This window comes from Carlito syrichta, unplaced genomic scaffold (assembly GCF_000164805.1).
Source record: "Carlito syrichta isolate Samal-C Ts95f unplaced genomic scaffold, Tarsius_syrichta-2.0.1 Scaffold315149, whole genome shotgun sequence".
Taxonomy (NCBI): domain Eukaryota; kingdom Metazoa; phylum Chordata; class Mammalia; order Primates; family Tarsiidae; genus Carlito; species Carlito syrichta.
Window position 1 is genome coordinate 95,177 of NW_007259245.1, and position 24,503 is coordinate 119,679.

Genomic DNA, 24,503 nt, shown 5'->3' on the forward strand with positions numbered 1-24,503 from the left:
CTCCCCGGCTCCTCACCGGCAGCGCTCAGGACCGCGAGCGCGAGCAGGCGGGCGCGTGCACGCAGAGGCCAGGACCCGCCGGGAAACCTCACCCGGGCAGCCCCCACCCCGCTCCAACGCCGAGGCAGCTCCACCCGCGCGAGCCCTGCCGCCGGGAGTCTTCTGCGTCACGTGGTTCCGGGCCGGGTGACGCCGAAGCCGCGATTCCCAGGCTGCAGCGCGGCCTCCCTAGCGGGGGTGACGCCGGCGCGGCGGCCATGTTTGTCGAGGGCACAGGGCTTCTCCCGCTCTCGCCGCGGGGCGAGTCTGGAAGCGCGCGCCCACCCGGCTCCAGGAAAGGGGCGCGGCGGAGCTCGCGGGCTGGGCCCGGTTCTCACTGGGGCGCTGGCCGCTAGAACTCGCCCTGGTCCCAGGCGTTTTTTTGACTCGTTTTAACATTACGGGGCTTGTCACGGGTCACAGCTGGTAAGCAATGGCGCTTGGATTTCCGACCCCACGCCAAAGCACTTTCCACTGCCCCATCCTGGCTCCCCGTTAGAAGTGGGCAATTATGGCAGTAGTGGGAAACTGCCCAGGGGAGGGGAGCAGATTGGCAGCTGAGGGAAACTGCCAGGGGAGGGAGAGGCACACCTCATCAAAAAGGGTACCTGCATAATCGACGTTTGTATACCTAACCCTGAATTGTACCCCAATCTTTAAAAAAAAAATTTTAAGTGTGCAATTACAGAGATAAGCTGTCCTGAGGAGAGCAAATGACTGGGTAGCTTCCGAAGGGCTGAGATATTTATGTGAGCTTAGTAGAGTGCCCAGGGTCACCCAGAAATATTAGGGCTTTGGGGAAGTGAAGCTAATTTTATAAATTAGAGGACTTCAAGTTAAGATTAAGCCTATGTACCCAAACCTTACTTAAATGACAAAGCAATGAAAGAGGGAACACACAAAGAGAACGAGAGGAAATGACTGCAGACAAAATATGCCAACACATTTTTGGAGAACAGGAACAAAAAACTTAATGAATGCTTACTACACAGCAGACATTGTTCTAAGTGTTTTATACATTAATTTATTATTTACTCTTAACCCAAAAGGTAGACATAGTTTACAGATAAGTGAGCAAAAGAGAGGTTATTTGTACCCAGGTAGTCTCTCTGCAGATGGAAGTCTCAGTCAGCAGAGCTCAGCAAACTGCCTGCAGAAAGGGATGTTAAGTGACTCACAAAACTGAACCCCTGAAAGGCCTTTCAACGTCAGGTGCCTTGAAGGCATAAGGGAGGGGAGACAGGATTGAAAATGTTAACTGCCTAAAAGTCTATAGAAAGAGCAAACACTTGGGTCGGTCGGTCCCCACTTCTATCCAGTGCAGCTGGGCCATTCCCCATCCTTCCCCAGGCAGAAGACTAGTTTAAGAGGCGGAAGACAGGGAAATCAGGAGACCGGACACAGGCCCAACAGAGGGAAGAGGTGCCATTATGAAGTTTCCTACTGAATGGTGAAATGCCAGTGGCCCCTTCTCGGCCTCTCCCAGAATGCTTGGCAACCCTCTGCTGCTCCTCCATCACCCTCTCCCACTTCCCCACTACCCTCTCCCCAAAACCCTATTTTTCTGTGAAGTTGAGCAGATGAAAACCTTAGAGAAATGGCTTGTAGACACTGACATTCCGCATTCCCCAGATTAAGTAGGTGTGGGCCTCACTCACAAATACAGCACTTCACAACATTTTTCTGTTTGGAATTTGAAGCAAACAGAAAATAGAACACTGTTTTTTAAAAGTATTCTGTAATTAGCATCCTCAAAAGATATTTTGGTCATAAAACAAGAGAAGGATTTTCCTTTTTTTTTTTTTTTTTAAAGTGGAGATGGCAGAGCACAAGAAATGGTTCTTCAAAAATAAAAATAATACCCCAAATGCTAAAGCATCAATAGAAGAGTTGGAAAAATCTAGAGGCCAGGCACAGTGGCTCAAGCCTGTAACCCCAGCACTTTGGGAGGCCGACACAAGAGGATTGCTGGAGCTCAGGGGTTCAAGACCAGCCTGGGGAACTTACTGAGACCTCGTCTCTACAGTAAATCAAAAAATAAGCCAGGCATGGTAGCTCACACCTATAGTTCCAGCTACTTGGAAGGCTGATGTGGAAGGATCACCTGAGCCCAGCAAGTTGAGGCTGCAGTGGCCGTGAGGTGTCACTTCACTCCAGTCTGGGTGACAGAGTGAGTGAGACTCCAACTCAAAAAAAAAAATCTAGAAAGTAGAAAAGATGAAAAATCAAGCAAAAATAAAAAGGTTCATTGTCCAATTAGGAGGCATTTAGAAACAAAAAGAAAATAAAAAATTTTTTCAAAAACACATTAGAAAATTTACCAAGCTGAGAGTTTTTGTTTGTATTTTCACAGTGAAAGGACCTACTCAGCACAATGAATGTGAAGAAACTCACAAAAAAGCAATTCAGTGTGAAGCTTCAGAACACTGTAGACAGAAAACTCCTAAGAGCTGTGTGGGTTGGGGGAGAGTTATAAACAAAGATTTGACATCATATATACAATAATAGTATTAGGTTTTCCATCAGCAATGCTGGAATTTAGAACGGAGTAATGCTTTCAAATTGTTGAGACAATTTATTTCTAACCTAGAATTTTTGAATCCAGCTAATAGGAGGAGGGGAAAATAAAGATAGTTTCAAACAAACCACTAGCCTGGATTGGAGGAGGAAGACAGGATTCCAAGAGAAACTTCTCCAGGAGTGGGAGAGAACTGTTACAGATTACCTTGATATCTGACAGTGAGGAAAACAGTATGCAGAGAAGGGTACCACAGTTCTGTTGGGGGAATCTGGCAAGAATTAGTGACAGCCATACAGAAAACAAAGCAAACCAAAAAAAGTGAGGTAATATCACCCCAGAAAGTGATTTAGGAAATACAATTATAATATACTTACGTAGTCATAAGAAAAATCTTAAAACACGATTTAATTAAAATGAGGCAGGGAGAGGAGAAGTCAGTAATACAAGAGGTCTAAATTTTCATCTTGCCAATAGAAAATTTATATAGTGGTTAAACTTCAGGAATCTAAAAAAGTCGTATTATCCTACTGTTCTGAAATATGAAGGCAAGTACCTGGTGAAATACCTAAGAAAATTAAAAGTGATGGCTTTCAAAGAGTGGAACACAAGGACATGGCTTTTGAAGAAGTGTTAGCTGTTTGCTCTTTTTTTGACAATGCTTGGCAGTTTCATCTATGAACACAACTGAGCAATAAATGAAAACCCCTTTGATGTTTTCTTATTAACTAAGTGATGTCCAGTGTATGAACACTCAATAATCATAAAGCTCTGTATTAGTCTTCTTCCTTATTTCCCCTTTTCAACTCCCTCCTGCTTCCATGTATGTAAATTTTTAAACATCTCTATGTCTCATTGCTAATAAGTGTTTTGCAAATTTAAATTCATGGTTCAGTCAGGAACTGGGAAAAAGAAAGGACAGAACAAGTGGAGACAAAAGTTTTTAAGGGTGAGAAAAAATACAAACTGAACCAAAAGAAGGGAGGAGCTATGAATATTAGAAGCATTATGTACTTAAAGATTAAAAGAAGCTAGGCTCCACAGGCTAGAAATGATTCAAGAGTTTAGGAAAGTTTATAGATGCAGAGGGCTGCTACATCAAAGAATTGAGCTTCTCAAGAACTGAGATAAAAAAGAAAAGCTTAATTACAATGCCCATGAAAATAATAAACTAAGAACAAAGGAAGAAGTGTTATAGGCAGCGTCAACTGGACCTGGGCTTTGCACTTAATGGGGGCAGGAGGCAGAAAATAGTACCCGGATAAAATCTGCTTCAGCTAATTGTTCCTCCCTTTAGTCTGTAGAATTATTAGCAGCCAGTAGAACCTATATGGGCTCTCCTCTTGTCTTAAATATGCACGCCTGTAATTTTCCCTTAATTATAGAATTTTGACATTCCTCTGGTCTTTTAATACCAAACATTAGACAATGCCTAAGCAAATTCAACAACAGCTAACACAGAGTACCTAACCATTAACTTTGCCAGGCCTTTCACCTGCATTATCAAATCAGGTCTTTAGAAAACCCTCAGATAATTATTTTGCACGGTCACTCAGCCAGTAAAAGGGGGAGTTGAGACCTGACTTCAAAGGCCATTCATTTTTACTATTACATTCACTTTCTATTGTGCTGGAGTCACAATATAACTAGAGCCCATAAGGAGAGATTATTAGATGAGGTCTTCAAGACAAACATCTTGAAACAGGTAGTCAACTGCAATCTCTGCCTCCTATAATGCTTTTGCCACCTAAAACCAGATATAAGCATCACAGTGATTATAAGTAACAGAACTGAGAATCCTGATAAAAAATGCTCCAAAATAAGGTTCTTTTCCTAACTTAGTTAAATGTTAGTCAAAAACTTCTGAGTTACAGTTAAAACATGGAATTGCCTATTATCCCTTTAAAGTTGGTAAGAATGATTAGTCTCCTAAAGCCCTCCCTATGTTCTATGAACCAGATTAATGACATGATTTCTTTTATCCTAAGGTGACTTTAAAAAAAACAAAAGAAGGCCGGGCTCGGTGGCTCAGCCTGTAATCCTGCGCTTTGGGAGGCCAAGGTGAGTGGATTGCCTGAGCCCATGGGTTCGAAACCTGCCTGGGCAACTTGGCAAGACCCCATCTTTACAATAAATAAAAAGAAATTAGCCGAGCATGGTAGCGCACGCCTGTAGTTCCAGCTACTTAGAAGGCTGAGGCAGAAGGATCGCCGGAGGCCAGCAGGTCGAGGCTGCGGTGGCTGGGGGCGGCCACTGCACTCCAGTCTGGGCAATAGAGTGAGACTTCAACTCAAAAACAAAAACAAAAAAAATGAAAGAAACAAAACGAAGCATTATGCCTTTACATATGAAAGTTCAGTTCAGATACTACTCTATTATTTGCTTGCTTCTAGGGACCTTAATTACAGTGAAGGTTCTGATTTCATTGAGATTACATTAATGAGAGCCTTAAGCCACAGTTTTGACACTTAAGTATTTACACTTTATTTCCAGCACTTATGTTCATTCTTAATAAAAAGGTTTAGTACAGTCTAGGGGATTCCTTTTAAATATGTTTACCTATTTGTGACAGAGAAACCAATAGGGACCAGCAAACCATTGTTTACTTACTTACAAAATACATCCCCCACAGGCAATCTGTTTGGCTTAGCACTCTTCATAGCTACAGGATAGCCCTGCAGAGTACCCTCGGGTTTCATTGATCCACACCTAATGGTACTTAAAAACACCCATGCTTCCTATCTTGTTTCATGAATCCATGAAAATCTGCCAATTCCCTAAGCTCTAAAAGCGGTGATGTTTACCAAAATCAGCATTTTTTCTTTTTGGAAACAGGCAGCATCTGATAATAACGAGGGCAATAAGATCTGACTTAACCAAAATTACATGAAAATTAAGAAGTGATTTCATCATTCTGCTTTGCAGTGTAGTTTCCAGAAATCAACTGTGATAAAAAGCAGAAAGTAACTATATTAAAATTTTACTAATTCCTAAAAGGCTGGAAGTTGGGTTTAACAGTTTATTATGATTTATAAGTGTCATTTAAAAAACATCAGATTTAAACCATGTAGAAATAAGTATGCAAAAAAGTCTGCAGAACAAAACATACATTAACATAATTAAGTAGATATATTATCTGAAACTCCAGATTGTTCAGTCACTTCATTATTATGCTATGGCAGCCAAGTAATCCTTAACTTCAGTTGGAGTAAGCCTCCTAAATCCAGCTTCATTGCAGATTCCAACTTCTATGTTATCCTCTGTCATTTGCCCTTCAAAGCTTTCCTATTGAGAAGAGAGGAAAAATAAGTCAAATTTCCAAGCAGTTATGAAGTCATTATATACCCATTTATAAATACTGAGCTTACCTTTAGGGTTAAGATGGCTGTATGAATGGCGTCCTCAAGTTCCAGATCCTCATTATATCTAATGAATTTGGGGGAAAAAAATACATAATGACTTATGGCACTGTTTACATTCTTTATGGCTATTTAAATACAATCATAACAACAGCATAAGAACTTTTAAAAATTCAAGACACTCTTAAAAATACTCAATTACACATTAATTCTTTCAGTTACCACCTCATTGAGATAGCTGTCCCCAAATAAAAACTTGGCAATTATTTTGTATTCAGTTCCCAACATCATGAAAAGAATATAACCCTAAAATGAGTTTATTTGAGGAAATTCTCCTTATGTATGAACACTTTAATCAGGATGTGGTAGCAATATTATATTTTTAAAAATACAAAAAAAAACCCAGACCTTTCCTAAAGTTTCATTTGTTCTTATAAGCTGTAACATATTACAACATGTGAAATCTTTGGAAGACTCATGAATATGGAAAAGGAAAAGGAAAGTGCTTCAAGATCCTAACATTATTTAAGTCTACCCTTTAATCCCAGGTTAAAGATTTTTAATAACCTTAACATTACTATAACATTAATATGTGAAACTATTTACTGCAAATTAAAGTTTAAAACAATTTAACAATTTTCAAATATTCAGCCACCAAAAAGAGTGAAATCCTGTCATTTGCAGCAATATGGACGGAACTGAAGGTCATTATGTTAAGTGAAGTAAGTCAAACACAGAAAGATAAATATCACATGCTCTCACTTGTATGTGGAAGCTAAAAATTGGATCTCATGAAGGTGGAGAGTGGAATAGTGGTTACCAGAGGCTGGGAAGGAAAGGTGGTGGGTGAGAGGATAAAAAAAGATGGTTAAGGGATTAAAAAGAAATACAGTTAAGACAGAAAGAATAAGTTCTAGTGTTCAATTGTACAGTAGGGAAATTATAATTAATAATTTACTATATATTTCAAAGTCGCTAGAAGATTTGTAATGTTCCCAACACAAAGAAAAGGTATAAATTGGAGGTGATTACCTTGATTTTATCATTACACGTTGTATAGAAGTATCAAAAAATCACATGTACCCCCCAAAATGTGTAACTATTTTAGATCAATTAAAAAGACTAATGTAAAAAATTTTTCTGTTAAAATGGGCAGCTTTGAAGGACCAAATGTAGAATACAGCTGGAAATAAGTGAGAGAGGCTTGTTGTGCCCAGGAACTGAGAGCAGACTTTTACCTAGTGCTCCACTTTTCATCAAACATGCACATCATATATTAAGTCTATTTTCAACACCAGGTATTTGGCTTCACATTTATTTTTTAACTGTCATAATGTAAACTGTCATCATTAAATCATTAAAAAACTTTTGCCGCCGGGCTCGGTGGCTCAGCCTGTAATCCCGCGCCTTTGGGAGGCTGAGGTGAGTGGATTGCCTGAGCCCGCGGGTTCGAGACCCGCCTGGGCAACTTGGCGAGACCTCATCTCTACAATAAATCAAAAATCAGCTGGGCGTGGTAGCATGTGCCTGTAGTTCCAACTACTTAGAAGGCTGAGGCGGAAGGATCGCTGGAGCCCAGCATGTTGAGGCTGAGGTGGCCAGGAGCGGTCACTGCACTCCAGTCTGGGCGACAGAGTGAGACTCCAACCAAAAAAAAAAAAAAAAAAAACTTTTGCCCATTTTTTACTCCAAATACAATGTTCTTTCCCCCCACTGAAATAGTAGAAAAAATGGAGGTGAGAGGATTGCCTACACTCAGGGCTTCAAGACCATCCTGAGCAACATGGTGAGACCTCGTCTCTACAATAAATTAAAAGAAAGAAAAAAAAAAATTAGCCAGGCATGGTGGCACATGCCTGTGGTTCCAGCTACTTGGAAGGCTGAGGTGGAAGGATCGCCTGAACACAGTAGGTCAAGGTTGCAGTGGCTGTGAGCAGCGTGCCACTGTACTCCAATGGACAACAGTGAGACTCCAACTCAAAAAAAAAAAAAGAATGTAGAAGAAAGAGAAGTCCTTAAGAAATGAATAACATTACCACTGAATATACTGAAAGCTAGGAAGCCAAAAGTTTTTTGCTTCTTTTATCTGTAACTAGATTCAAATACACAGTAATACAACAAATTTATGTAGATACACGATAGCAATGATTTAGAGTGCTCAAAACCATAATGTGAGCTTGCTAATGAATCTAGTTAGAGCCTACCTTTTCTCAAGGAAAGTTTTCCCATTCACATAATTCTTTCCCATTGCTGTGGCTTTCCAAGCAAAGTAAGCTCCCTAATCAGGAAGGGAAGAGAAAAGAATCATACTTTAAAACATTGATATAATTATATTATCCTGCCATTTGTTTTTTGGCTCTATAATTGTCTCTGACTTATAAGGTCACAGAATATCACTGGAATGAAATGGAACATGTCACATAATAGGTTATTTTTTAAGCAGTTAAGAGGAGTGAAAGCCAGGCATGAAGAAACTTCTGGAGGTTTTGGAGAAGTTTGGCACCCTGACTGTGGTGACGGTTTCCTCAAGCATTTACATGTACCAAAACTCATAAAATTAATGATGGATTGGTGATGATGCAATTTATTGTACATAAGTAATTTTAGAAGGCCAGTTAAAAGAAATTGAGGTTAACTTAAAGTATATAAACAAGAGTGATATTGTAGCTTAACAGATTGAAGGGATCTAAAAATCTATCACAGATATCTGGAAAATAGCGAGCAACTCTTGATTATTAGTGAATAAATTAAAAGTAGGCAGCTTTTCATTTAAAATAGTCAAAAGTTTTGATATTTTGTCATCTCAAGTTTAATAAAAGCAGCAGCAAAATGTCACATATATATAACACAGCCTCATCTGTTGAATATATATATATGCAAATAGAAAAAACACTGAAATAAACATATCAAATATATTTTGAATGAAACAACCCTCTTTTCGATACAACAGCTAAAAATAGGGCAAAAGATGAAACCAGAATTCCAGAGATGGTGGTTTCTGCTATCCACCCCATTGGAAAGGAAGGTAGAAGGGCTTGTCGTTTAGCTTCAGAAGTTCAGAGATAGAGTAACAACACTGTCAAAGTTCCCAAACTGATTTCTGATTTAAATAATAAATAACCAAAATGTTTTTCTTTTGTTTTCTCAGGTTATAAGGTTAGATCATTAGGTTTGCATTGATTGAACTTGCAATTATCTAATAATCCATAATACAAAAGAACATTTCCTAGTTTTAACTTTTTTTTTCTTAAGATTTTCTTGGCCGGGTGCAGTGGCTCACACCTATAATCCCAACACTTTGGGAGGCCAAGGTGAGAGGACTACCTGAGTCCACCGGTTTGAGACCAACCTGGGCAACTTGGCAAGACCTCATCTCTACAATAAATCAAAAAATTAGCTGGGCATGGTAGCACATGCCTATATTTCCAGCTTCTTGGAAGGTTGAGGAGGAAGGATTGCCTGAGCCCAGCAGGTCGAGGCCACAGTGGCCGTGAGTGTGCCACTACACTCTAGCCTGGGCGACAGAGTGAGACTCCAACTAAAAAAAAAAGATTCTCTTCACAACAAATGGGACAGATGTGGAGAACTATCATTTATGAACACCTTCTACCCAGACACCAGTCTTCTGCTTTAGAGTAGACAACTCACCCAAGATACTGATTACACAATCATTTCGCCAAACACTGTATTCAAGACAGATCAATGTTTTTGCTGTGAGAGTCACATTCAAGTGAGTCTCAAGATTAAACTGATGACAAGGATTACAATATCATCTCTAACTGCAGTACTTTCTAAAGTAACAGAATTCTATAAAGGGATTTGATAACTATTTCAATACATCACTCAAGTATGTGAAGTTAATGAATATGGCAGCAGAAGGCAGAACTAATATAGCTTTCTTATCAGATGACTGAACTGCCAAAATTTTTTTAAAGTGTACACAAATATGTACTACTTCATACGTTCTAAAGCCCAAATGAAAATGAAAGAGAAAATACTGCTAAACTGCAAAGTTTTTATGGTTTCTATTTCTATCAGCTATTCAAAAAGCACTCTTAACACATCCCTCAAATATGTCCAATGATACTTACAGAAGGATCTGACTGAAATAAATATGGTCGTCCCTCATTCCAACCACAAATAAGTAAGGAAACTCCAAATGGACGAACACCACTGCAGAAAGGAAAATAAAAACTACTTGGCGTCTTCATGGTATTAAAGACATCCTCAAGAACTTAAGCAAATTATCTGGTAAACTGAATCAGACTTTAAAGTTCCTTCAAAAGTATTTATTTAATACCTTTCTGAATCAATCAATTAAAAATTAATTATCTTTATGGAGTAAGAAGCAGCAGTCAAACACTTGGATTAAATGAAGTGACACCCAAAGACACTGAAAATTACCAAGTGTGGAGTAACATTTAGCATCCTAATAAAATGAGAGCATTCAGCATTCAACCAATATATTTATACTGTCTCATCCACACCCAAATTTAAGAAATTGGAGTTAAAATGAACACAAGTGTGTCAAAGAGCTACTGTCTTCATCATGTGCTTTCAATCATTTCTGGTTAGAAGCAATCAGTCTGCCCATAAAAAAAGTGTTTTAATCAATGGCAAAAGGACTTTGTATACCTAGAAGCTGTTTTCTGCTGAACAAGAAAGCATTCACAATTTTTCCCCTCACAAAAATATTCTAGATCCAGTTAAGATCAGAAATATTCATCACAGTGATTTTGTCCACTTGTTAGGCAAATACAAGAAAAGTAAGTCCTCTTCTAGTTATACACCCACTCTTTTAAAATGAATTTTTCCCCCTAATTCATGGCGCATGTTAAGTAATTAAAGCAACTTACCCTGACTGGGTGTATTCTTGCATAACAGAAGCTACCCTCTGTACCAGCTGAGCTGTGGGGATGGGTTCTTGGTAAACAAGATAGTATTGCTGAGCTAGTTTTCGAGCTCTGTGCACAAGCACTCTAACAAGGAAAAAATAAGATTTAATTAAAATTAAAATACTCTGCTAAAGACTCATTCTCCTTTTATAGGCATACACTTACAGTACAAATTTAACACAAATCTCTTTAATGGTAGCTATCAGTTCTTAGTCTTACTCTTAACACCTGATTCTAGTTAATTTAGAAGAATATATCAGAGCATCACAGATGAGCTGAACAATAGGAGATAAATGAGAAAAAAGTAAGAGGAAGGAATTTAAGGACTTAGGGTACCAGTCAGCTTAAAAGAGATTACAAGTACAAAATGAGAGCTTTTATCTCCCTCCATAGTTTCTTCAAGGTTGTCTCTTTTACCTGAGGGCAGCCTGCCTTTTTATAGCTCACTCTAGTCAACACACACACATGAATACACAGGCACACAATTCCAGTCTGACTCAATCTTTTCCACAGACTGCTTTTATTTTGCTGCCTGCACTTCAAAAAATACCCTTCAGAGATTAAGAAATAGCAAGAAACTACTTATAACTTAAAAATATATAAAATTTGCCAACAGATATTAAGAATATACTATACAACAACCAAATATATTACCAAGGCAAACAGGATTTATCTTTACCTGCTCATATACTACGGGTCTGAAATATGCACACTATCCTTCTGCGTCCCATCCCTCCCAGTTTATTCTATCAGTGGTAGCACACTGCAGTAACCCTTCTATACAGTGGTAACAGGATCCACTGTCCTGAAGCCTGGTCACATTCCAGTGACCTTGTTGCATATCCTGAGTCATTATGTGAAATGTTGGCTCTACCTATCTTGCTCCACATAATCATGAGTAATAAAGTAACACTCCTTACACTTGTTGAATGATAAACTTGCTGGGACCCTGACGTAACAGGATTAGTCTCTTTTCCTGTGAAATATAAAGGGAGTGATCATATGAGCATCTAGATCCGGCTGGCTACCATACTCTGCAACTTTCAGTGGCCTTTGAGAATTTTGTCCCTTGCAAAGAACAGGAATAAAGTTAACTCTGGATAGTGATGCTTTCTTTTGTTGCCTGATACTTTTTTAAAATACAGTGTACTACGTGTATTGTTTTTATCATTTTAAAAAGCACTAGAGAACACTAAAGCCCTTTATGCCCAGACCTTGGATAGTAAAGGAGGGATCCTAATCAGAAGGGAAAGGCCACTAACAGCGATAAGAGGAGTAAGTAACTGTATCTATCTCCGGTTTTACAATGGAGTGGCAATGAGTTATCCTCCTTAAAGTAACCCATACAGGCAAAGTAAATTCAGCTGTCTATGAGGCTGCTGTTGCTAAACAAAGCACACACACACACACACACACACACACACACAAAAGGAGTTAGAAGATTAAAGGAAGGCAAAGATCCTTGATTTTTCTCCTGGAAGTACAGATTATGATCAATTCATGAGATGGTGAGAAACGCTACAAATGGTGTAAAGTACCGGTAATCTGGGCCCATGCCACTGTACACCAAGCCTATGTGCTTGGTAATTGGTTCCACTTTGTGTACACTTCGCTCGTCATACAGAATGGATTTCTGTTTCTTCTCAGTTGCTAATACCACACCATTTGCAGCTTTAAAAAAGAAAAAGACCGACATGTTTAGTCACTTGCAATATTTTAACAGCTTTCTAATTATGGGTGTGTTAAACCCAAAGTCCTGTGGTGTTTCTTTTAATTTATAAAACCTTTTCTTCTGGATTCCTATATCAAAATTACTTAAGGAATGGTGCCTCACTGGCCATTTATGCTGTACTAAAAACAATTCCTACAGTGAAAAGTTTTTCAACCTTTTGTAAAACACTCTAGGATAACTGAGAGTTTACATGTTTTAAAATAAAGGATTTCTGCCTTTTTTGGCCTACTATTCTTATAACATGAAATTTACAATAAATAATATAGCCTTTTTTTAAAAGGGTACTAGGATATAAAACTAGTATCTTTAGATTGTTTTATAATTAAACTTTCCTAAATTATAAGGATAAAAACTGCCACAGCAGTAATCGGTGAAAAAACAAAAGAACACTCAATTTTCTGAATGAGAAAAGCTATTGTGGGCTATCGCAATTAATAAAATAAAAGTGCTATAGTTGCTTTGATAAGAAATAGTAATCACTTCCTTAGTTTATTGCTATTTTCTTTAAACTTCAAACCACTGTAAATTAACAAAAAGAACTGTTACATTATGCTGCCACAACTCTTTATAATTTGATTACTAATTAATTTTTAAAACAGGATAACTATTAACAGGGATCTGAAATAAATGAAGCGTTTAATTACCTTTAATTCCCACTGAAGGGGCTCCTCCAGCTACAGCAGCCAAAGCATATTCAATCTGGACAAGTTTACCAGAAGGGCTTAAAAAGAAACACGGGTATTTGCTAAGTTAACACATCATCAAATATGTATTGCAGGAACATCTCTGAGAGTAGGCAGGTAGTAAAGGTCATTCCCATTAATCAAATTCCAGAGACTAGCTGGCCTTTGAAATCTTCCATGAAGTAGTGCAGAAACTAAGTTTAAAAGGTGACTGTGAAGCACTGATTTATCTTTCCCTTGGTATTTTCTGCCTGCCACTTAGATCAGCATCATTACTGTTGCCTCTTTTCACCACATACCAACCTTGTGACTTTGGGCAAGTCACTTAAACTTTGTTTTCTCATCTGTAAAATGGAGATAAAAATACTACAGTAGCTACAGTCAGCCTTCCATATCAGTGGGTTCCACAAGGCCAACTGTGGGACTTGAGTATTCCTGGGGGTCCTAAAATCAATCCCCTGGGGATTGTGATGGACAACTGTACCTCTTTCAAAGGGCTGTGGTGATAAGTAATGCCTATAAAAGTTTCAGGCACAAAATTAGAAATAAGCAAACACTGAATAGTAATGTCATTAAGAACATGAATGTGTCTGTTAAAAAACAAACAGCAACATATATTTCATGTGGAGGGTTTTTAGAAAGAAACCTGTCCTAAGATATAAGGCCTAGATATCACTTGCAACAAAATATTCTCTATATAATATAAAACTGTTTCTAGGCATCATTAGATGGTTATACTTAACGGATCTGGTTTCATGGATTTGGCAGCCAAATACTATTCCAAAATGGCCTTTTAGGTTATACTTTATTTCAACCTAGTTGTTGAGTTTGATTTATTATATACATCATGAACCAATTTCTTATTTCACAGATAAAGGAAAAGTCCTTGAGTGAAAGTAATTTGTCCAAGTGACACAGCTAGGTCCATAGCTCCATCTACTACTGAAAAGATCACCTTAAGTTTCAGAGGGCCATCTATTTTATCTTTGTAAAATTATGGATACTTCTCTTGTCACTCAAGTCTCAACTCACACCAACCCACTTTGCTCCAGACAGACTACTCTCAGACTTCAAAAACTCTTTAACAGGTTAATCCCTCTGTCTAAAATGCATCTCTCTACTGCCCAATGAACATCTTCCTGGCCATCCTTCAGTCTTTAGTAGAAATGTTGTATCCTCAGGGAAGCTGCCTTGACCCTCAGACTAAGCTGAATACATCTAACACCCATGCCTATGGTATCCTGTACTTCCTCTGTGGCCAAGATTCATCATATTTGAATTATTTTTAAAATAGTTGTCTTCCTCAGTAAACCGTAAGCCCTGCTCAGTCAGGATTCCAGTATCTAACCTAGTACCAAGAATCCACAGTCATCTGGCTGATGGAGACACATCTAGATCAATTTAAGGAATAAACCTAAGGGCAATAGCTTAAAGACTCTTGACATAGGCAATTAGCTAATTAGAGCAGAATAACATTAATTGCCATTTAAATTTAAAAATTAGGCTGAACTTTTTCCCCTTTAATGGTCACCATTTCAATAATCATATAATGACTTTCTGGGTCCATCCACTTTTCAATTATTGTTCAATACCTAGTTACATACATCTGGGGAACATTTAAAGGCTCACACAAACTTTAAAAAGTTACCTTTTCTCTGCTCCCAGAATCACTTGTATATACATACTCTTGCCACTGCATCTTTCTGTGTGAAAGCTCACTAACCCATGAACTTGCTGAATAATCAACCATCTTTATATTTAATAATGCCACAACCACATTCCAAAGTATTACGTCTCTACATAGGATAACTGAAATAGCCTTCTAACTAGTTTTCTTCTTTCTTAACCTTACGTTTCACCCTTGTCCAGAGTTACCTTTGTACCATGTCACCCCCATTTAATCCTGTAAAACTCTTTACTTTGGTCTACAAAGCCTTGCATGACTGGCCCTCACCCACATTACCTCCTTGCTTACTATATTCTAGCACATTTGCCTCATTTTAATTTCTCTAAGAGCTTAACCTCCTTCCCAGCTTCAGGGCTTTCATACATGCTCTTCCCTCTGTCTACAACTCTTCATAGTCCTAAATCTTCGAATAGCTGGTTCCTTTTGATTTTCCAATCTCAAAAATCACCTCCAAGTACGGGCTTCTCCTGACTCCCCAATCTAAAGTAATGCTCCATCTTTCGCCTTTTTTAAAATAAAATATCTTAGTAAGAGAACCTTTTTCAGAATTCATTAACAGGTACTAATGTTACTAATTCATTGTCAATATCCCCAGCCAGACGTAATCCACAAGAACATATTTTAATCCTATATCGCCTCTAGCTATGTCCACCATCAGTATAATTCTGATAACAAGAGGCTGGAAACAAATGTTTTCTTTTTATCTATAACAGAGTGAGTAATCAACAAATTTGCTATAAAAAAAGATTCAGTCCCTGGTGATGTATGGTTGTTTTATGTTTCAGCTCTACTAGGATTATACTTTCTTAGAGATAAAGGATCACATTTGCAGTGTGAGCAACAGAGCGAGATTCCAGCTCTAAAACAATAAAATAAAAGAATCAGCCAGGTGTGATGGCCCACACCTGTAGTCCCAGTCACTTAGGAGGCTGAGGCAGGAGGACTCCTTGAAACTGAGTTTGAGGCTGCAGTGAACTATGACAGCCCTTTAGCCTAGGAGACAGAGCAAGACACTGTCTTGAAAAAATAAAGACCACAAATGCTTTGTTCATAAATATGAACAGTGACTACCTTGCACATATTATTCTCTGTTATTGTATATGAGAACTTTTATTGCAGAATTAATTTCATTCAAATGTTACAAACAAGAACTATTACATACCTTCATTTCTTATTGAAAATTGCCAAGAAGATTTTTGGGCTTTAGGAAGGTAACATAATGTGATGAAAAGTGCATTAACTTCTGTCACCAGAAAGAACCCAGTGTGGATGTCAACTCAGCTACTCACCAATGATCTTAAACAAGTTATTTAATTTGTGCAAGCTGTGGTTAGGTCATCTTCATGATGCTGAAATAACATTCATGATATATGGTAGAGGAAAAAGTTGGAGTAGGTTAAGTTGCATCTATACAGAAAGTATTCAACAAGTTATATCACACCTGCCTTCAGTTGTCAGGACTACATTTGAAGTAAATGGGGTATTACTGATCCTCAAGAAAATAGTCAAATCAGAATCTTTCCCCAGGCAATTTTTAAAATTCTTCGGCAATGATTTTCTTACATTGGGAACGATGATTCGCCTCAACTGTATTTTGAAAAATATACTTACTTACTTTAATCCCTTGTCCGAAAAGCCTATGATCTTGTTTAAAGTAAACATCCCTCTCCAAAACAAACAAACAAATGGTCAAAGCGCAAATTGTAGCCTAGTAGTTAGGGGCTCATAAAAAAACTGATAGCTCAGCACCTTTATTTTTTAGTTCTTATGCTTCTAAGGAGCATCGAAGAAACCGAAAGCGAGAGGCTTTGAAAGGCACTAGTGCCAAATGGAGACGAAGACTCTGACCTAACAGGAAAGCTGAGCGTTTTCCAAGAAAAAGGGAACCCCACATATCTGACCAAGACCCCGAATTTCAGAAACTCCCGCACCAAGCCTACTTGGGCCACGAAGGAAACCATTGGTTTTCCACGGGCCACCCGGAGACGGTTAGTCCAAACTGCCTTATTTTTTAATTCCCAACGCGAAAACGAATCCTTGTCTAGGGGCCTCACCTTCCCGCAGCCCCAAGATCGCCACGGATCCCCACGAACCTCCCGCGGCCTCCCGGCACCGCTCTTCCCCGGGCCCGGGCCGGCCTGGCAAATGACTTTGCAAAGCTGCATTTCCACCTCCACTCCCTGTGGAGCCCTCCAGAAGCACCAATACAGATGTCAGGAGGGAAAGAACGAAATCAACGGAGTTCCCGCAACCTCTGCTCCGCGGAAGACCCTCGAGGGCGCCTGCCATACCTGAACGTAGTCAGCGAAAAGCTGTACCCGCGCTCCGCCATCTTTACCCGGAGAGCAAAGGCACATTCGTACACATGCGCACTGCAGCCGGTTTTCTTTCATTTCCCCGCCCCGCTTCTTTCCTCCTCTCCCGCTGATTGGAGAAAGAGGCAGAGCCCGCTCCAGAAGCATGCTGGGTGTTGTAGTTCTAAGAGCGGAGGTCGGTCCCACTGGGCGTCTGTGCGCATGCTCAAAATCGAAGCGAGCCCCCAGCGGCCCGGAGGCAGGGCACGAAGGGGGAGTCGTTTTCCGGCGAGGAAAATGGCGTCGGCCATGCTCCTGATTATGCTTCCGCGGTGGTCGGCGGCCCGGGGACGGCTCCGAAACTGCTGGCAGCGACTACAGCAGAAGCTTCAGCAGAGCTGGCCAGGGTTTCCCAGCTCCCCGTGGGGTAGGTGGAGGAGGGTTTCGTGGGGGAGAAGGTTGCAGGAGGGCGCCCGGGGAAGCGACATAGACACAACCCGGTTTCTCATCCGAGGCCGCGCGTTAGGGGACGTCGTTCGTGACACTTACTTCTCAAGAACACACAGCTCTTTATACACGCCTTCCCCTGAAGAAGGAAAAAGTTCTCCTGCTTGCTGGTTCCATTGGTGCATAGAATGTAAGCCATGCTTGTGTCAACAACAAGTTACAGCCGGGCATTAGGTAAAGCGCTGAGAACAGATTTTTATCCGGTAACTAGTGACAGTACGAGAAAGAGCTGAGCTCCGTCTCAGTTTGTGCAGAGGTGATTTGGGCGTTTTAAGGGGAGAATGTGAGGGGCGGGAGCGCGGGGCCTCAATAGAGTCAGAGAAATGAAATGGTGCAAAGGCTTGGTCAGTGTAGATAGGATTAGCCAGCTGTGTTGGCTAGCTCGCGATGATCGTAGTATTCTGGTGTCCCACAGAGACTGGGAGATGGAAGTCCCTGCCCTTCCTGAGGATTAGATTTCAAAGAAATGACTCTGGTCCTTGAGAGAGAAAGAGGCTTCTGAGTTGCAAGGGATACATGTTTACAATTGTAAGCCCTTTTGTGTAGATGCTGTAAGAAAGCGAGTTCAGGGCCTACTAGCAGGGGTATGTTGGCTAGAATAAATAGGAAATTTTGCAGGCAGCTTTGAACTTTTCCAGGCAGGCACTTTAAAAGACTGAGAGCATCCCAGGGACACAGCCTTATGTGGATAGAAGCCGTGCTGGGGTTTGGGCAGATTTGCCTTGGGAAGACAGTTCTTCAGTTCTCACTTGACATCAAGGTCACCACTCTGTATCTGTCCTGTCTTTCCTTTTCAGTCCTCCCACCCCGATGTTGCATCTGCAGTGCTTGTTGTTCTCCTGTGTTATCTGAGCTCTGCACAGATGAATTCTGCTTTCCTTGTTTACTTCTGGGAGTAATTTTAATTGGAAGTGTCTTGAATGCTAAAACTGCCATTCCTTTGACATTTACATTCTACTCAGTTTTGAAGTACCCAAAAGTGATAATACCCAGGCAGTCTGAATGGAGAATAAATAGATAGATATCTAAATATATCTAGATAGACAGATATATCAAACACACACTATATATACCACTATATGTCAAGCAATGTGCTAAGTAAGCTTTCTACATGTACTTACTGGAATAATCTTCACAATCCCATTAGGTGTCTCCACTTTCCAATGGGTCACACAAACAGTCTTACAACCTGTGTTTGTTAACCACTGGGCTATGTTTAGCTCAATGCTTAGCGGTACTTTTAGACATATTGAAAAGGAATATCAGTTGTTAAGTGTTAGAGAGCTTTGTGTGCTTTTAAGAGTTCTTAAAATCAAAAGTGGTATTTCAAGTCAGATAATAGCAAGAAAAAGGCAAAGGAATCTCTCTTGATTTTATGAGCAACTTAGAAAAACAAAAGTGAAACTTTGATAGTTACATAAATAATATCATGCAAAGAAGTGGTAAGCTAGCTGTATTCTTTAGAGAACAGACAGGAGTCAAGATTAAATATTATGAAGAACTAAGTTATTTAAGGAGTTACTGGGTTATATGATAAAGGAGCTAACTCCATTTGAATATAATAAAGAAGGACCAATGGACAGTTAGTACAGGTAAGAAATGCATTTAGGGAATCTCAGTCTTGCAAATGAATGAGTTACTACTGCCTACCAAGTAGAATGTGAGCATTTGAGTGAATTTTGTTTGTTTGGCTTGTTTAAGTTAGGCATTAGGGTTTTATTCACATTATCTGCTAACCCTCTGAGTCCTGTATTTTATGAAGTGAGAAATTCTTGAATTTCACTGATCTTGTTTCAGCAGGTTCCACTAAGAAAAAATTTTATCTGCGTTCTTACAATTATCTTGTATGAACAGTTAAGCTTTCTGGTTACTGAATTTAACATTCTGAATTATCTCTCTCTACATATCTTTGTGTATGTGTGTGACCATTGATTGTTAAGGAGAGTGATACGTAAATAGTCGTTTAGAAGCTGGAAAGTAATTCTGAATCTCTGTATTTTATTTTACAGGACCAGCATTAGCAGTCCAGGGTCCAGCCATATTTATAGAGCCAGCAAATGATACTAGTGGAAGTAAGGAGAATTCCAGCCTTTTGGATAATATCTTTTGGATGGCAGCTCCCAAAAACAGACGCAGCATTGAAGTTAACCAATGTAGGAGAAGAAACCCTCAGAAACTTATTAAAGTTAAGGTAATATGTTGATTTTTGTGGGTGTGCTTTTTCTCAGGTCTGCCATTGAATAGCCTCATGTAGCCTATGGATAAGTTATTCTTAGATCTTATATGTCTGCTTTCCTCTGGCCTGAATAAGTAACAATATTCTCATTATGTTTGCTGTGCTCTAGCCTAAATAGTGGAAACACAGTCAAGGAAGGAAATTGGAGATGGGACCGAGGACTAGACTCTAAAGCACTTACGTGAATTTTAAATTGTGAGTCATGTCAGTCCTGAGAAGTGTGATTTTTGAACTACAGATGGGTAAACATGCCTAGAATTAAATCCAGAAACAGTAGATATATTGGATCTTCGGTTTAAAAAGCCCTTGCATGTTTGTTTTATTCTTAACATGTCCAATAAAATACTGTGAAGAAAAACTGTTGCGATAAGTAATAAAATAGCTAACATCTATTTAGTGCTATGCAGTATCTCAGTGCATTCTGTTTTTTATAGCTCATCATATCTTAATAACAACCCTCCAGAGCAAATACCATTTTCTTCATTTTTAGAATGAAAAAACTAAGACAAAAAATTTGCCTATGGTCACACCACTATTAAGTGGTAGAGCCAGGGTTTGAGCCCTACCAATCTAATTTTTGAGCTCATATTCTTCCCTTAAAATTTTTCTTTGTGTGCTCCTATCCTCAGACAATTCCAGATTCCCCCTCCCCACAATGTGGATGTACTATAAAAATAAAAATTGTAGTGTCTGTTTCCTCTGGTCTGTTAATTTATGGCTTTAACAGTTATGATTTCATTTATTGTTTACTTCATGGCATTCCAAAGCATCAGCACTATATAGATGAGACTCAAGAATAAAGAATTGACTTCCATAAGCTCCCACATTTACTGTTAAGCCAAACCCTTAGAACAAGAGCCAGGATGTATTACTGAGCCATGTTGGGGCTGAACTTAAATCTGTAACTAAAAAAGATTTTATTAGTTCAGACACACTATAAGCTGGGTGCGATGGCTCACATCTGTAATTCCAGCACTTTGGGAGGCAGAGGTGAGAGGATTGCCTGAGCCAAGGGGTTCAAGACCAGCCTGACAACTTGGGGGGATCTCGTCTCTGCAACAAATCAAAAAATTAGCCAAGAGAGGTGGCATGTGCCCGTGGTTCTTGGAAGCTACTTGGAAGGCTGAGGCGAAAGGATCACCTGAGCCCAGCAGGTCGAGGCTGCGGTGTCCATAAGCATGCCATTGTACTACAGCCTGGATGACAGAGCGAAACTATGACTCAAAACAAAAAACAAAAAACAAAACACTGTAATTCATAAAGTTTGGTCAAGAGAACTTACGATTTTAGGAATGATATCTTATACTCTTCTATTATATGACTTCCCTTATTGCATTTATTCTGAGAGAATAGCTTATCTTGAGCATTTATTTTCTTTGAATTATTTTCTGCTACATATAATATATTGAGTACTCAGATCATGAAAAGATGACCAACTGACTGTAGGAATCTTTTCATACCTTCATTTGGACATGCAGTCCAGTTTTTAGTATAGTGGAGTAAAGAGAGAATATGGTGAAGCCAGTCATATGCAAGTTTCTTCTTTCTAGAAAATGAAATTCTTTTGTTTTCTGCCTCACAAATGTTAGTATATTAATTTTATGAAGTGTTTGAAGCTTTGTTGTTTCTGTTTACTATTTTTTTGTATTTTCTTTCAAATCTCTCTTCAGAACATGTTGATAAGTCTTTTAGCAGCTATAATATAGTTGTTTTATTTTATAGTTAAAGCTGTGACTGGGCACAGTGGCCCACCTCTATAATTCTAGCGCTTTGAGAGAGACTGAGGTGGGAGAATTGCTGGAGGCCAGGAGTCCGAGACCAGTCTGGGCAACATAGTGAGATACCATCTGTACAAAAAAAAAGAAAAATTACTGGGTAGTGCGGTTACAATGAACTATGATCCAGCCACTGTACTCCAGCCTGCATTACAGAGCTAGACACTGACTCAAAAAAAAAAACCAACCAATCACTATATGTATATATAGTTAAAGTTAGATAGACACATATAAAAACTCATTAAAATACCCTCAGATTGAAACATGTAAAAGAGTTTTACATTAAAGAATAATCAGTGTTCAGTTATAAACAGAAAAATTGCACCATATACCAAACCTATATTTTATACAGGAATTTGAATTACGTCATGATAAAGCAGAGCAAGCCAACTTGTAATATTCTTATCATCTTTTCTCCCAATATAGAGTGAGAGACAAGTGAATTTAATTTTCCTTTATGTCTTATTTAAGATGCTGATTGCATGGTTCATTTCATTGTGTTAATGGATTTTTGTTTGATATTTAATATTTGGAGTGAGGGTAAATAGAGTACCTTTTTATATAAATATTGCTGTTGTTTTTAAGTATAAGTGTATCCAATTCAAAGTTGGTGGACCTGAGTTCTAGTCCCAGTTTTCACTAATTCAGACTCAGTGTTGCTTGTTCTCAGTTTAGTTGTTAAAGCAAGGTACAACTAGATGGTCTGTGACCCCATGTTGCCTGAATATTCTAAAAAAAGTTAAAATGTAAGTATTACTCCTGTCAGTGATTACTTGTGCATTATATTGCCTCTTGTTGAAATATGTTTTTGCTTGTTGTTTTAAAGAACAATATAGACATTTGTCCTGAATGTGGTCATCTGAAACAGAAACATGTCCTTTGTGGCTATTGCTATGAGAAGGTGTGCAAGGAGACTGCAGAAATCAGACGACAGATAGGGAAACAAGAAGGGGGCCCTTTTAAGGCTCCCACCGTAGAGACTTTGGTACTGTACACAGGAGAGACACCGTCTGAACAAAATCAAGGCAAGAGGATCATTGAACGAGACAGAAAGCGACCCTCCTGGTTCACCCAGAATTGACACTAAAGATGTTAAAAGAGGACAACTTCACAGTAGAACATTTCTGAAGAGAGGAAGATTCTTTGTTTTTAATTTGTTGGACTTTAAAAAAAAATCATCGATATAGTATAGAGCTTTCTTTATAAGTAGTTTTGTGTGGAGTAATTTGAGGAATATGTTATGAGTAAACTCTGAAAATATTTATGTAAAGATTCAGTGGATTAATATGTCTGTTTCTATTACATATAAGGTTTTAAATAAACAAATATCCAGAACAAAAATAAAAGAAAAAATTTTTTAAATTGGAGCAAGAATCATATGTTTTGGCTATGGTTTTGTTTGTTTGCCAGGGGTTTTATTTTTTGTTTTGTGTTTTTAAGATGAGACTATGTAACTACTCACATTTTTTTCATCTTTATTTTAGATTCAGAGGGCACTCATGCATGTTTGTTACATGAACATACTGTGTAGTGGTGGGGATTGGGTGGCCTATTCCCCAGATAGTGAACATTGAACCCCACCGATAATTTCTGAATCCTAACTCACCTCCCGCCTTATTGGTGTCCCCAGTTAACACAAATACTTTTCATTTAAGTAACACATGAAAACAGGCTATTATTTGAATTCTTGGTATTGTGTTTTAAGATGGAAGTTGTGGTAGCAAGAAAAGGTTTTTTTATTTTATTTTATTTTAGTAAGTTAAAATTGCTTCTGGAGGAATTCACTTTATATAGAACATATGCTAATGAATCTTGATAGAAGTAGTTCTTTTCAAAATCAAAATCACATTCAGAATATACTAGATAGTTCATGTTTTAGGGGAGAGACTTAGTAGAGATATGTGAGCAAATTCCTTAGTATACCAACAATGTGCTAAATTTTACATTTATTTCCTAGAATGTCCTTTAGTTTGTTTTACATTTTATTATTTTTATCTCTTTGTAGCAGTCTCTTTGGTTTAACTTTCTACAGTTCTTTTTCTATTTTCTTTTCTTTTTTTTTTTTTTGAGTGGGCATCTCACCGTCACCCGGGCTGGAGTGCAGTCACACACTTAAGGCCATTGCAGCCTCTACCTGCTGGGTTCAGGTGATCTTTCTGCCTCAGCCTTCCATGTAGGTAGAACCACAGGCACACGCTGCCATGCCTGGCTAATTTTTTGATTTATTGTAGAGATGAGGTCTTGCCAAGTTGTCCAGGATGGTCTCAAACCCCTGGACTCAGACAGTCCTCTCACCTCCACCTCCCAAAGTGCTGGGATTACAGGTGTGAGCCACTGCTCCTGGCTTATTATTTTCTACTTACCTCATATCTATGTGTACCTTGATGTCAAGAATTGCTATTTTGTTTTCTGCCCCATTCAAAATTAAATGAGATAGCGAATTGAAACACATTATAGGCAAGTAAGGGAATTATAGTTAAAGAGAAAATTGGTAGACATGATAAAACCCAGGGATGTATTTAAATGTAACGAATATGCAAACCACAATAACCTGACACTATACTAGGCAGCAAATTCAACTCTGAACTTGCTGGAAAGAATGGATCAATCTTCACAAGTTAAGACAATCAAGAAGGTACTAAGGCCTGAGGAATATGGCTCCCACAGGGCTTCATAATGAGGATATGTAATGGTGTAATTCATGTTAACATTCCTAGAGGTCAAACGACTCATTTCATGGGGATACAATATAGACCAATGATTGTTGAAGTGCATTCA

At 38.8% G+C, this 24,503-nt stretch overlaps 3 protein-coding genes across 4 annotated transcripts in view; 1 reads left to right on the plus strand and 2 right to left on the minus strand.

The window, feature by feature from the left end:
- The window catches only part of CUNH7orf25 (chromosome unknown C7orf25 homolog), a 2,756-nt gene extending 2,486 nt beyond the window's left edge, over positions 1-270 (minus strand). The window contains exon 1 of the mRNA XM_008072394.1: positions 17-270. The gene's annotated coding sequence lies outside the window, so the exon portion shown is untranslated. The remainder of the gene's footprint in view (positions 1-16) is intronic.
- Positions 271-5,562: 5,292 nt separating this feature from the next.
- On the minus strand, positions 5,563-17,310 carry PSMA2 (proteasome subunit alpha 2). The gene is made up of 8 exons (XM_008072395.1): positions 17,205-17,310; positions 13,188-13,264; positions 12,350-12,482; positions 10,773-10,895; positions 10,008-10,089; positions 8,121-8,194; positions 5,926-5,983; positions 5,563-5,842 (listed from the first exon to the last, which is right to left on the minus strand). The coding sequence occupies exons 1-8, from the start codon at positions 17,243-17,245 to the stop codon at positions 5,726-5,728; spliced, it is 705 nt and encodes a 234-aa protein (XP_008070586.1). The 5' UTR covers positions 17,246-17,310; the 3' UTR covers positions 5,563-5,725.
- Positions 17,311-17,472: 162 nt separating this feature from the next.
- On the plus strand, positions 17,473-23,096 carry MRPL32 (mitochondrial ribosomal protein L32). Of its 2 annotated transcripts, none has more exons than XM_008072396.2 (3): positions 17,473-17,634; positions 19,724-19,905; positions 22,552-23,096. In XM_008072396.2, the coding sequence occupies exons 1-3, from the start codon at positions 17,505-17,507 to the stop codon at positions 22,804-22,806; spliced, it is 567 nt and encodes a 188-aa protein (XP_008070587.1). In that variant the 5' UTR covers positions 17,473-17,504; the 3' UTR covers positions 22,807-23,096. The 2 variants fall into 2 exon arrangements, with proteins under 2 accessions (XP_008070587.1, XP_008070589.1); XM_008072398.2 differs by lacking the exon at positions 17,473-17,634 and adding an exon at positions 17,817-17,888.
- The last annotated feature ends 1,407 nt before the right edge of the window (positions 23,097-24,503 follow it).